Here is an 11,559-nt window from a genome sequence, read left to right on the forward strand (position 1 = left end):
TCTGATATCTCTGTCGTCCCTAGAGATACTACAAAGATCCTGGAAGTACAACTGGGAGTGGTGGGTGTCTGTTTGGTAATTATAGGTGGCTAATGGTAAAACGAAACTTTACGAGGCCCGTACCGACGGTCATTTCGCACTTGACGATGACGCGTGTTCTAAGGTCATCGTTTAAGTGAAGCCATTGGAGAGAAATAGATGTCCAAGTGTCCGGGTTGCAGGAAACTGTCCAGATAGCGAACAAATGAAGATGGCAGAATAACCTTCTTGCTCGAGTGGATGAAGCTATCAGCGACGACCGCATTGCCAAGGTCTGCCAAAGCAAGACTGGCGCGAGTTTCCAATTTACACCTATAGGCCCCATGGAGGAAGGCCAAGCTGACCCCTATTCTTGCATAACTGATTGAGCATCAACGGTTTCATTGTCTTCTTCTTTCTCTGCATCGCCAGGCCTACCCAGACATTCTGATGCTTGTTGCTAGCTCTGCGCTGGTACCTTGCACTATTGTGACATATCTTCATTAGCCGTAGCCAGCCAATTGATCCAATGGTGATCGGCTACTGTAGACACTCACCGAGTTCTTTGGCCCCGCGGGCATCAGGAGTATGAAAATTTAGAAACTAAAATCTAGAATATTACTAATATATATATAGCCAGTTCGAAATCGATTGAAATGATTATAGTATTGAGATTGGTTCGAATTCGGGCATCAAAAACATACATAGGTCTCTACATATTTTTAAATAAGAAAGAAAATCGGAATAAATGTACAGATCAAATATGAATGTTGAAACTAGTGTTACAGAAGTAAGCCCCCAAACTAAATACGAGTGGAGCAAACAGCGGCGGCGGCAAGGAGTAACAGATAGACAGCGCATCACCCAAGGAAGGGTCAAGAATCCATTGCACCGCCACTGAATCCTTACTTGTGGGAACAGAAGCCGGGCAGCGGCTACAGAGGCTTTTTTCCTTTTAAACCTTTCCTAATAAACAGCCCGGGCGCTTAAGGTTCTGGGTTCCGAGTCTCCGACTGTTGTCGAACTACTAGAGTCTAGTTTACTAGCGATCACCAACAAGCGACGCTGGGCATCGATCATTCAAGCAAAGCACCGCCGTCCTTTCCCAACGCAAGAATGGCACAGTTCCAGATCCTCTCAGATCTGCACCTCGAGAATCCCCAAGCATATGACCAATTCGAGATCACACCAACCGCGCCGTACCTGGCGCTGCTGGGCGACATCGGCAACGTCCAAGACGACGGCTACCTCCGCTTCCTCGAAGCGCAGCTCCTCAAGTTCCAGATCGTCTTCCTGGTCCTGGGCAACCACGAGCCCTTCGAAGCCAGTTGGCCGGCCACGCGCGAACGGCTGGAGCGATTCTCCGACAAGATCAACAACCACAACCACAACCACAACCACAACCACAACCACAACCACAACCACAACCACAACCACAACCAGCGCCGCAAGACCTCCACATCAACCGAGCAGCAGCTGGGGGAATTCGTCCTCCTCGACCGCACGCGGTACCATCTGTCGCCCGAGGTGACCATCCTGGGCTGTACGTTCCACTCGCGCGTGAGCGACGCCCAGGAAGATCACGTCAGCGAGGCCCTGAACGACTTCCACCACATCCGCGACTGGACGGTCGAGCAGCATCGCGCGGCCCACGAGGCCGAGCGCGCCTGGCTCAACGACCAGGTCACCGACATCGCACGGGCCGACCCTCACCACAAGATCGTCATCTTCAGCCATCACAGCCCGACCGTCGCCGCGGTCGCCGTCGACCCGCGTTACGCCCACAGCCCGATCACCACGGCGTTCGCGACGGACCTCGTCGGGGACCCGTGCTGGGAGCGACCGCAGGTGCGGCTGTGGGCGTTCGGCCACACGCACTACAACTGCGACTTTACGGATGATCGGTCCGGGAAGCGCATCGTCGCGAACCAGCGAGGGTACGCGTTTGCGCAGTCGGTGGCTTTTAATCCGACCAAGGTGTTTAGCGTCTGAATGGTAGTAGAAATGGGGCTCAAGACGGTGTTGTGCGTTTCCTTGATTAGTAGTATTCTTAGCGAAATAGAATAGCGTTTTTCGGCCAACCTCTATTGTCAGGTAGCTGATTCTTCCTCGCCTATGCAAGATGACGCCGACAACGTGGGGAAAGAATGTTAAGAGTCTTTCGATTGTGGACGGATGATCTGCGCCGAATTGCAGGCAAACCCCATGGGACGCCGCGTCTAGCCGAGGCTCGAAATACCTCGGCCTCGTGATTAGCTTCCCTCTGTCTCTCCGTCTCTCCCCCGGCGCCATTTCCCCAGAACCGCTTTGCTTCCCTTTCCCCGTTTTCCCAACTTCCCCCTCATTCTTAAAACACACTTACACCCACCTTCCGGCGCCACATTTACCTCTTGTGCTGGAGTCTGCTCTGTTTTACATACCGCACATCCACTACAAACCCACCCATAATGACGAGTATCTCGCGAGTATTGCGGCCTTTGTCCCGCACGGCTGCGTCCGCCCGCTTCGCCGCCACAAGACAGTCGGTGCGCACCAGAATCGTTCCTAGGTATGGAGCTTTCCCCTCTGGCTTATCTGCAGCCGGAGAGCCACCCCTCTATTTACTCTGCCCTTATCCGTAACGAAATCAACAGACTACTAACCGTGTTCTCGCCCCGATCCAGCAGCAGCAGCAGCAGCAGCACGCAAGCATTCTCGACGACGTCCCGGCGGCGGGACGTGGACCTCTCGGGGTTGACGCCGACGCCGATCACGTACCTCTCGGAGACGGAGACGCTGATGGCGGAGACGGTGTCGAAGTTCGCGGGGGAGCAGATCAGCCCGAAGGTGCGGGCGATGGACGAGGCGGAGACGATGGACGCGGGGGTGGTGGAGCAGCTGTTCGAGCAGGGGCTGATGGGGATCGAGGTGCCGGAGGAGTACGGCGGGGCGGGGATGAACTTCACGGCGGCGATCGTGGCGATCGAGGAGCTGGCGCGGGTCGACCCCAGCGTCAGCGTGCTGGTGGACGTGCACAACACGCTGGTCAACACGGCGATCCTGAAGTACGGCGACGCCCAGGCCCGGCGCACCTGGCTGCCGCGCCTGGCCACCGGCACCGTGGGCTCGTTCTGTCTGTCCGAGCCGGCCTCGGGCTCCGACGCCTTCGCCCTGCAGACCAAGGCCGAGCGCACCGCCGACGGCTACCGGCTCAATGGCTCCAAGATGTGGATCACCAACGCCATGGAATCTGGCATCTTCATTGTCTTCGCCAACCTCGACCCCAGCCAGGGCTACAAGGGTATCACTGCCTTCGTCGTCGAGAAGGATACCCCTGGCTTCTCCATCGCGAAGAAGGAGAAAAAGCTCGGCATCCGCGCCAGTAGTACCTGCGTGCTCAACTTCGATGACCTCGTCATCCCCAAGAGTAACCTGCTCGGTGAGGAGGGCCAGGGCTACAAGTACGCCATCAGCGTGCTGAACGAGGGTCGCATCGGCATTGCGGCTCAGATGACCGGTCTGGCACTGGGTGCGTGGGAGAATGCTGCCCAGTAAGAGCCCCCCATGTTACCTGCCTTTATATACACTCACCACGACACATCAAAATCACAACTCACCCTCCCCCATTTCCCCCATCAACCATCTCCCCACCCGCACCCCCAAGTCACTGCCCCCCGGCCCCCCGGCCCCCGGCCTCCCTCACATACACACCACCAACCCCACCCAAGCAACCCCAAATTCTGACCAAACAATCAATAGATACGTCTGGAATGACCGCCGCCAATTCGGACAACTAATCGGCACCTTTCAAGGCATGCAGCACCAGCTCGCGCAAGCCTACACGGAGATCGCCGCGGCGCGGGCACTGGTGTACAACGCGGCGCGGAAGAAGGAAGCGGGCCAGGACTTCGTGCACGACGCGGCGATGGCCAAGCTGTATGCATCACAGGTGGCCGGGCGCGTGTCCAGCGCGGCCGTCGAGTGGATGGGCGGCATGGGCTTCGTGCGCGAGGGCATCGCCGAGAAGATGTTCCGCGACAGCAAGATCGGCGCCATCTACGAGGGGACCAGCAATATCCAGCTGCAGACCATTGCGAAGTTGTTGCAGAAGCAGTATACTCGTTAAGCTGCTGCAAGGGGCCAGAGTGCTAGGAAATCTGGGTGGCGGGTGCTCTTAAACTCGGAGTACTGTAAGTAACTAGTAGACATTGGGCGGTGGGAACTATTCGGTTCGTAGAATCGAGTCCAGTCCCAGTTCGGGTCTTAGACTGAATGGCGTGATCGGGACTTTGTCTCTCCGCTTGCGGCTGCAGAAGCCCTATTTCTATTTTATTTTTCTTATCTAAGATTTCAATTTTCTATGAAGCGCTGCTGGCGGCAAAGCGGGCCCGCTCTATTGGAGTACGGACTTAGTACTCGTACTTTCATTGTCAGGCCAATACTTTTTTCGAGATCTAGCTTAGAAAAAGCACCATCGGAAATCAAAGCCGACCGGAAGCTCGATTATGAATTTTGACAAGGGAAGATATGAAAAATGCTAAACAAGCCTCCATAAGATAGCCTTCGAAACAAGCCATGCTCGTCTAAACCAAGGCACCTTCCGATCGGAAGCGTTACATAACATAGGCAAAAGGGTAATGATCGGCGCATATGGGGAAAGAGAGAGGGGACCACCGGCTGGAGCCGACAGTCAGCTCCTGAATATCTATCTTGATTAGTTACGTAGCAAAAGAAGCGACCGGTCTGGGAGGATGCGAAAGTGGAGGATCTCATTTTGATCGACGGGAGATTTTGGCATTGTTCCAATCTCGGTTAATTGTTTATGACCCCGTCAGCCCGGCAGTTCGTCTGCCGGGTACCAATCAGGAAAAAGCGTTTTAGAGCAGGTTGCACCCAGGGACCTGTGTGCATATTCAAATGAGCCTCATGGTGATGATGATGGCGGTCATGATGATGATGCCGCCGCCGCGAAAGGAACACCGGTTACGTAGGTTTGTAACCGGCTCGGGGAGGAGCCGGGTTCCGGCCCAGTACCGTGGTTAACTCCCTCACCGCGTCCTGGAAATTCGGTAAAATTAAGTGGGCTTTGATTCACCCTCGCTTCTGGAAAAAGCGTGTCCTGTAGTCTTGCGCCAGGTTGAAGCCCACCTAATTCCGACTCCACGGACTTGCTCAGACCCGCGTGCTCAGAGACACGTGCGTGCACGCCGGCCCATTTTTTCCAGTCCAAGCGGGCTAAGCTCATGGCGCATCGCGTGCGTTGAGAAGTCGGGATTTCCGTGCCGGCCTTGTGAATCGGTATGCCCAGTAAGCCGAGGCCCCGGGCGCCCAAATCTACAGAGAGAGGGGCCGGTCCGGGATCATGTTGAGGCTGGTGCGAGATTTGGGGACCGAGCAATGGACGCCAAAATGGACGCCAAAATCGGAGAATCTCTTGTCCGAAACAACCTGCGTCATGCGCTGAGGCCCAGTTGAAGACGAATAACGTCGTCGCTCGCCATGGATTAGGTCATGCTGAACTCTCAATATCTCGAGCTCCTTTATATGCCTTGGGAATCAAGATTGATGATGAGTCCAGTCGTAAGAATACTCATTTCTCGGTTGTGCCGGGTGTGAAGGGAAGGTAGGCTCATGATATTGCTGTGGTGCGTGCACAACAGGATATCCTGATGCTTCTCTTTCCGAAGAATTAGCGGGCACCGACATGGACCGTTGACCTGAAGCAGAGGGTAATGATTGTTGGTTATGTGAGCTCTCGTGACCAAACCCACGAATAGCTTCGGGGTGGTAGGTTTGTGGATAAGACTGAAAGCCCGAGTCAGGAGGCTGAGCTGGCTGTGCACAAACAGAAGGATTGTAACTAATATGGGCTGAAGCGACCGGTAGCGGATTGGTTGCTTGCATTTGACTCTCGTAGATATAAGGTTCGAGCCTGGCACCATAGTTTGTGTCCGAAGGTTCCCCCACGGAAGATGTCCGAGTTGAGCCGTAAGACTGCCACTCAGGCGCGATGGATGTTCGACTTGACGTTGAGAGTACGGAAGGCGCCCTCGAAGCTGGATTCAAGCCCAGGGAGTCCGGGAGGTGAGGCGAAGGTAGCATGGACCCAGAAGGGGTGCTGTATGAGCCTTCTGGCAAGCAATGAACTCAATGGTCAGCAATCGGGGCATGAGAATCAATGTAGGAGAATACACTCTGTCACTCACCCAGGCCTGGGTGTCCCTGCCTGCTTGTCACCATGGCTAACTGGTGTCTCAAGGACCGAATCTCCATCTCCATTGCCGTATTCCTTCGGACTATTTCGTCAAAGCGGTCCCCTTTGACCTTCAGCTCAGCGACCTGATGCTCTAGACGCTCAATGTGCTCCCTTGTCCGCTGACGAATGGTTCTCTGAGCCTCACGATCATTGGCACGTTTTCTTTCCAGTTGTTCGGCAGAGAGCGACGTCACTTTTCGTGCCCCGGCACGCGATTCGCGTTTCTTCGTCTGCGGGGGTTCCGGAGTAGGGCTCATTCTGCGAACCGACTCGTAGCCAGCTTGATAGTCTCTGTGAGTGAAAGAGCAGCAATCATAAGGAACAGGAATCGATGAAGACTGGGGAGCGATAGGTTCCGACTATTTGTGTTGGTCCCAGGAAGACAGAGCAATCCGAGAGAAGCAGTCTCTCAAGATGGGACTATAGCTGTTCCGAATGCGTGGGTCGCACTAAACTAGCTATATATACGTTCCCAGCGGGACAAGAAGGAGCCACCAGAATTTAAAAACAAGATAGATAGGCGGTTAGATAAGTTAGTAATCGTTGTTGAGAATTATGGTTAGGAAATGGGGCCCGGTTTTGCTCGGGCTGTGAAGCCCCCATTTCCGGGAGGCCGTCAGATTCGCGCAGGTTTAGGCACGTAAAGCCCCGGGGGGAACCTTAGATCGTGTGCATTAGCGAAAGAGGGAAATTAAGAGGGGAGAGAGAAAATCGACTCCAACTCAGTTCCCCTCCTTTCCTCTTTTCCCTCGAATTCCCAACATTACTGGTTATGACCAATCGTCTTCATCTCTAGTTTCCAACAAGCCAATGAGCAAGTTCAGGTCACTCAAAACCCTTGTATAGTCAGTCAGTAGTAGGTAGTCAGCACGCTATTACGATGGGGTCGGTCCGGCGTTGCGCTATGTGACTTTGCCGACTTTCCCCAACCTACAAGCATGCTCCAAGCCTCACGAGGAAGGTGACTAGGCATACTAGAGCCTAGACAGCCTGGTCGGGGTTTGTGACGGAATGGCTGGTGAGACGGACTGCCTCCTCGCCCCCTCTCCTCAGTCAGGTGCCCGACACTGGTGTATCGTATCAAACAGACAGGAAGCAGATCTGGCAGGGTGCCATTGTCCTTGCAGCACTGAAAGCATTGTCGGCATAAAAGCCACCTAGAGAGCATTGTCCTTCCATAGGCAGTGGACAACCAATCGGTGGATCTTAGTCTATCCGGGCCACATGGCAAACCCGATTCAGTGGCGGATACGACACTCTAAGCGGAAGCAAAAGAAGCCTCAGTATGCCACGCCTTCAACCAGAAAGTCTCGGACCTGAATTGGCTTTCGAAGCCTCTTGGCATATTCTTTGGTCTCTTACAGTCGGGGACTGACCGAAAAACAAAAACTGGCAATTTGAGCGGGGGGCGCCGCTCCTAGGCGCGATGGGGCATGGCCGGGGCATGACCGGGGCACAACGGACCTCCTCTGTAAGGGTTAAAGGGAGGTCGGCGGAGCTGACCACGAACAGTGGGCTTGAATGGGCAAAGCATGTAATGGTAGGAACAGGTACGTGCCGAAGCCCCGACGACATTTTTCTCTTTTGCGATCTGCGACCTCTGGAGTGGAATGCGCGCGCAGCCAGCGATCCTTAGATCTTACCCGACCATCAACATGGGTGACAATTGGCTGAAGTTAGACCCTGCCAGTGTCTAGCCTTGTGATTGTGAACGAATCGTACATCACTCGTCTTAGCGCCAACAAGACTTAAGATCTTCCTAGTCCCAAATGGGTGAGCTATTTCCGAAACCCGAAATCTCCGCGACAAAGATTTTTTCCAGACTTGGTGAGAGTTGAGAGAACTGGCGAAAGTCTCAGGATGCTCTCGCTAAGCTGGAACCATGGTTGCATCTGAATGGTGCTCGCCACGAGGATGAGTAGTAGATCGGATCCACCCTTACCCCCTCTAGCCCCCCTTTTAACAACCAAAGTCAATTCGTTGAACCGAGCGGAGACAAGCAGAACTTTAAAAAGGTAGGTCGGGACACGGAGAGGAGCCGAAAGGGCTGGAAGCGTGGAAGCCTGGAACTCTCGTATAGCAGAAGTTCATCGAATGATTGAAGAAGCTCGATTTCTCGCCTCAGCACACCGTAGCATCCGTTGTGGCTTGTTGCTATTGTTGGCGCGGTATCACCAGACGGCAAGTCCCGACAAGCGGGTTACGATCTGCGACGGATTCAACGACGGCTGGCTGGATGCTGATGCATGACGCGTTGGTCCTCCAAATGTTGTCCAGTGATTGTTCGATTAATGCTGCAATGCTCCTATCTTCGTTTTAAGACTCGTCTCGCGCGCTTCTAGTCTGAAGACCCTGTCGCACCCACTGCCGCGACGCCTACCGATCATCATTAGCCCCGAAAAAGCTTGTGGCAAAAGCAACCTATTGCAAAGAACGAAAGTAGAACGACGAATCGAGCTGAAGCCAAAAAGCAGCCTCTGAGCCAGCCATGACGTTGGCTCGTTCATCGAGTACCGGCTATTGATGGCGCGGGGCCATGGGGTTGAAGAGGCACTTCACCGTATGAACAATGCAGGCCTTGCAGTTGGACTGGAGCAGCTGCATAGCATCATCCTAGGCTGCAGAGTGGTGACACCCCCGTAGACGTGTAGCAGGAAAGTCTTGTCCGAACTTCCACTGATCGATACTGCGGAGGCCTTCTGTCCACCGCCAGAAGCGACACTGCGCCGTTGGAGAGATCCATACAAGGCGCTTGTTCCAAGCATGCGAGCATGCAGAACTAAGCAGCTTACTACTGCTTACATATCATGAGCCGGAGAACGACCGTTGCGTCCATGTTACGTTCCCTGCTCCGTCGTATTCCAGCATGTCGTGTTTTCCTGGAATCATAGGTGTGGTGTGCAAATTATGAAGCTGGATCAGGATGTATGGGATGTCTGTACCACATTGAAGGCCTGCACTAGAGGGTCCAGATTCATGTATATTCGCCGTGAACATGCAGGTTGCTTGCTATCTATTCCCATGTCTTCAGTCGCGATGTCCTAGGGTCCTCTGCGCTTCGTGGCTCATGTGAGGGGTCTAGGATGTACGTCGTCGACGGTGTAAAACCAGTCGGACTTATGCAAGCTCGTCGGACTTGGTTCGGGGAGACATCGTTGCAGGTTATGACGACAATGATAATAATAGGCGACCGCTATAGACCGGGGTGTCAGCTCATTATCAGGTCATTGCTTTCAGCCGCGAAGGTCTCGTGATTTGTGAAGGGGTCACGCAAGGACTCTGAACGATGAGGGAAGACCTTGAAAGAAGCGATCGTAGCTGGTGCTACTCGAATATGCAATGCACCTGGGTTGCTTTTGAGGCTTGGGAATATGACAAGAGTGCTTATCGTGATAGTGTGCGAAACCGAGTCAAGGGAAGGCGGGGACGGTTAGTTGTGGACTTACCCGATTGGGCCATGGCCAGTTGTCAGTTGTTTTGCTTCCGCTCTCCGCCTTCCAGAATCCATCCCTTGATTCATCAATTCACTCCCTACCAAGTGCGTACTAATTCAAGGTTGACTTCTGTCTCTTCTAGCTGAAGTGCTCAGCCTTATCATCACATGGATCCGAGCTACAAAGCCCGCAAGGAGGCCTTTGTGTCCAACCTAGCCGGCGGGAGCATCCTCGAGATCTACGCCGTGACCTTGGTAGCTCCGGTACGTTATGCACACATGTTCGATTTCGATCTCTACTTTGACTCGACCTGCGCAATTCTTCTCTAATCTGTTCTATCCGCTAGGCCGCCGTTCTGCTCTGGTCTGCGCTGCAGTCTCGTCTCTCCTTCTTTTCTCCGTATAACCCCGCGGCGCTGGTCACCGATTTCCTGCTCAATGTCCTCGCGATCCTCTTTGCCACGACCGTGTACTCCGTGGCACCATGGACTCTGAACGCCCTTCTCGTCGCTCCAGCTTTGCTGCTGCTGCTACTGAAGAATTCGCGACCTCAACGACCGCAACGCACCCAACAGAGGGCCAAGCCGTCACCGAAAGCTTCCCTGTCCCGGAAAAATGACTCCGAATCCGACCAGTCCCTTCCTATTCTTCCCTTCCTGACCACCTATCGGTCATGTATGATGGTCATCACCTGCGTGGCGATATTGGCCGTGGACTTTCGCGTATTTCCCAGACGATTCGCCAAGGTTGAAAACTGGGGAACCTCGCTGATGGATCTGGGTGTCGGGTCGTTTGTGTTCTCCGGAGGAGTGGTCTCGGCTCGCTCAGTTCTCAAGGGTCGTCAAAATGGAGGCGCGAAGAAGCCCCTGGGTCAGCGACTGGTGGCCTCGACCCGCCACTCGATTCGCCTGCTTCTCTTGGGTCTGGTCCGACTGTATACTGTCAAAGGTCTCGACTACGCAGAACATGTGACGGAGTACGGCGTGCATTGGAACTTCTTTTTCACCCTAGGCTTCTTGCCTCCCTTTGCTGAGATCTTCGATACGATCGCCGCGCTGATTCCATCCTACGAGCTCCTATCCCTTGGGGTGGCGGCTTTGTATCAGGTGGCGCTGGAATCAACGGAGCTGAAGAGCTATATCCTGGTCGCTCCCCGAGGACCCGACCTACTTTCCAGGAATCGGGAGGGGGTGTTCTCATTCGTGGGGTACTTCGCAATTTTCCTGGCAGGCCGTGCCATTGGCATCCGGATCATGTCTCGCGGGGCGTCTCCATCCACGACACCGCAACAGGCCAGAAGACGCGTATTGGTCACTCTGGGAGGCCAGGCTCTGCTTTGGACGGCGGTGTTCCTGTTAAACTCGACGTATGCACTGGGATTTGGCGCCAATATCCCCGTGTCGCGGCGTCTTGCCAATATGCCATACGTAGTCTGGGTGTCCGCGTTCAACAACGCGCAGCTCTTCCTGTTCTGCCTCCTGGAGACGGTCTTCTTCCCACAGGTTCATCGGACGTCAGGACGAGAGGGCGAAGCCGAGCGGGTCTCCTTCGCGACCAGCCCTATTCTTTCGGCTTTCAACAAGGATGGACTGGGCATCTTCTTGCTGGCCAATCTTCTTACCGGTCTAGTGAACCTGAGCGTCCCCACCTTGGACGTGAATACCGTCCAAGCCATGGCGATTCTGATTGCGTATGCAGCCGTGCTCACGGGGATTGCGCTGGGAATGGACCGGCTTGGTCTCAAACTGGCAATTTGACGTGCCGGGGTGAATGTGATGTACAGTACTACATACATGTCTATGAATCTGAATACCCCCTTTACTTTTCACTTTCCAGCATACCCACCCTTTATACCAAGAGTAAAGCGTTCCGG

General features: G+C 54.2%; 3 protein-coding genes across 3 annotated transcripts; 2 read left to right on the forward strand and 1 right to left on the reverse strand.

Moving 5' to 3' along the window:
* Nucleotides 1–1,134: 1,134 nt before the first annotated feature.
* BO97DRAFT_335159 (acyl-CoA dehydrogenase mitochondrial precursor) lies at nt 1,135–4,123 on the forward strand (the record flags this gene model as incomplete). Its single annotated transcript, XM_025691422.1, has 4 exons — nt 1,135–1,997; nt 2,474–2,566; nt 2,697–3,548; nt 3,757–4,123. The coding sequence occupies 4 exons, from the start codon at nt 1,135–1,137 to the stop codon at nt 4,121–4,123; spliced, it is 2,175 nt and encodes a 724-aa protein (XP_025555838.1).
* Nucleotides 4,124–5,397: 1,274 nt separating this feature from the next.
* Nucleotides 5,398–6,806, reverse strand: BO97DRAFT_72891 (uncharacterized protein). The gene is made up of 2 exons (XM_025701024.1): nt 6,204–6,806; nt 5,398–6,128 (listed from the first exon to the last, which is right to left on the reverse strand). The coding sequence occupies exons 1-2, from the start codon at nt 6,508–6,510 to the stop codon at nt 5,554–5,556; spliced, it is 882 nt and encodes a 293-aa protein (XP_025555839.1). The 5' UTR covers nt 6,511–6,806; the 3' UTR covers nt 5,398–5,553.
* Nucleotides 6,807–9,580: 2,774 nt separating this feature from the next.
* gwt1 (putative GPI anchor biosynthesis protein Gwt1) lies at nt 9,581–11,502 on the forward strand. The gene is made up of 2 exons (XM_025693255.1): nt 9,581–9,950; nt 10,034–11,502. The coding sequence occupies exons 1-2, from the start codon at nt 9,855–9,857 to the stop codon at nt 11,441–11,443; spliced, it is 1,506 nt and encodes a 501-aa protein (XP_025555840.1). The 5' UTR covers nt 9,581–9,854; the 3' UTR covers nt 11,444–11,502.
* The last annotated feature ends 57 nt before the right edge of the window (nt 11,503–11,559 follow it).

The sequence above is a fragment of the Aspergillus homomorphus genome (genome assembly GCF_003184865.1).
Source record: "Aspergillus homomorphus CBS 101889 unplaced genomic scaffold BO97scaffold_2, whole genome shotgun sequence".
Lineage (NCBI taxonomy): Eukaryota > Fungi > Ascomycota > Eurotiomycetes > Eurotiales > Aspergillaceae > Aspergillus > Aspergillus homomorphus.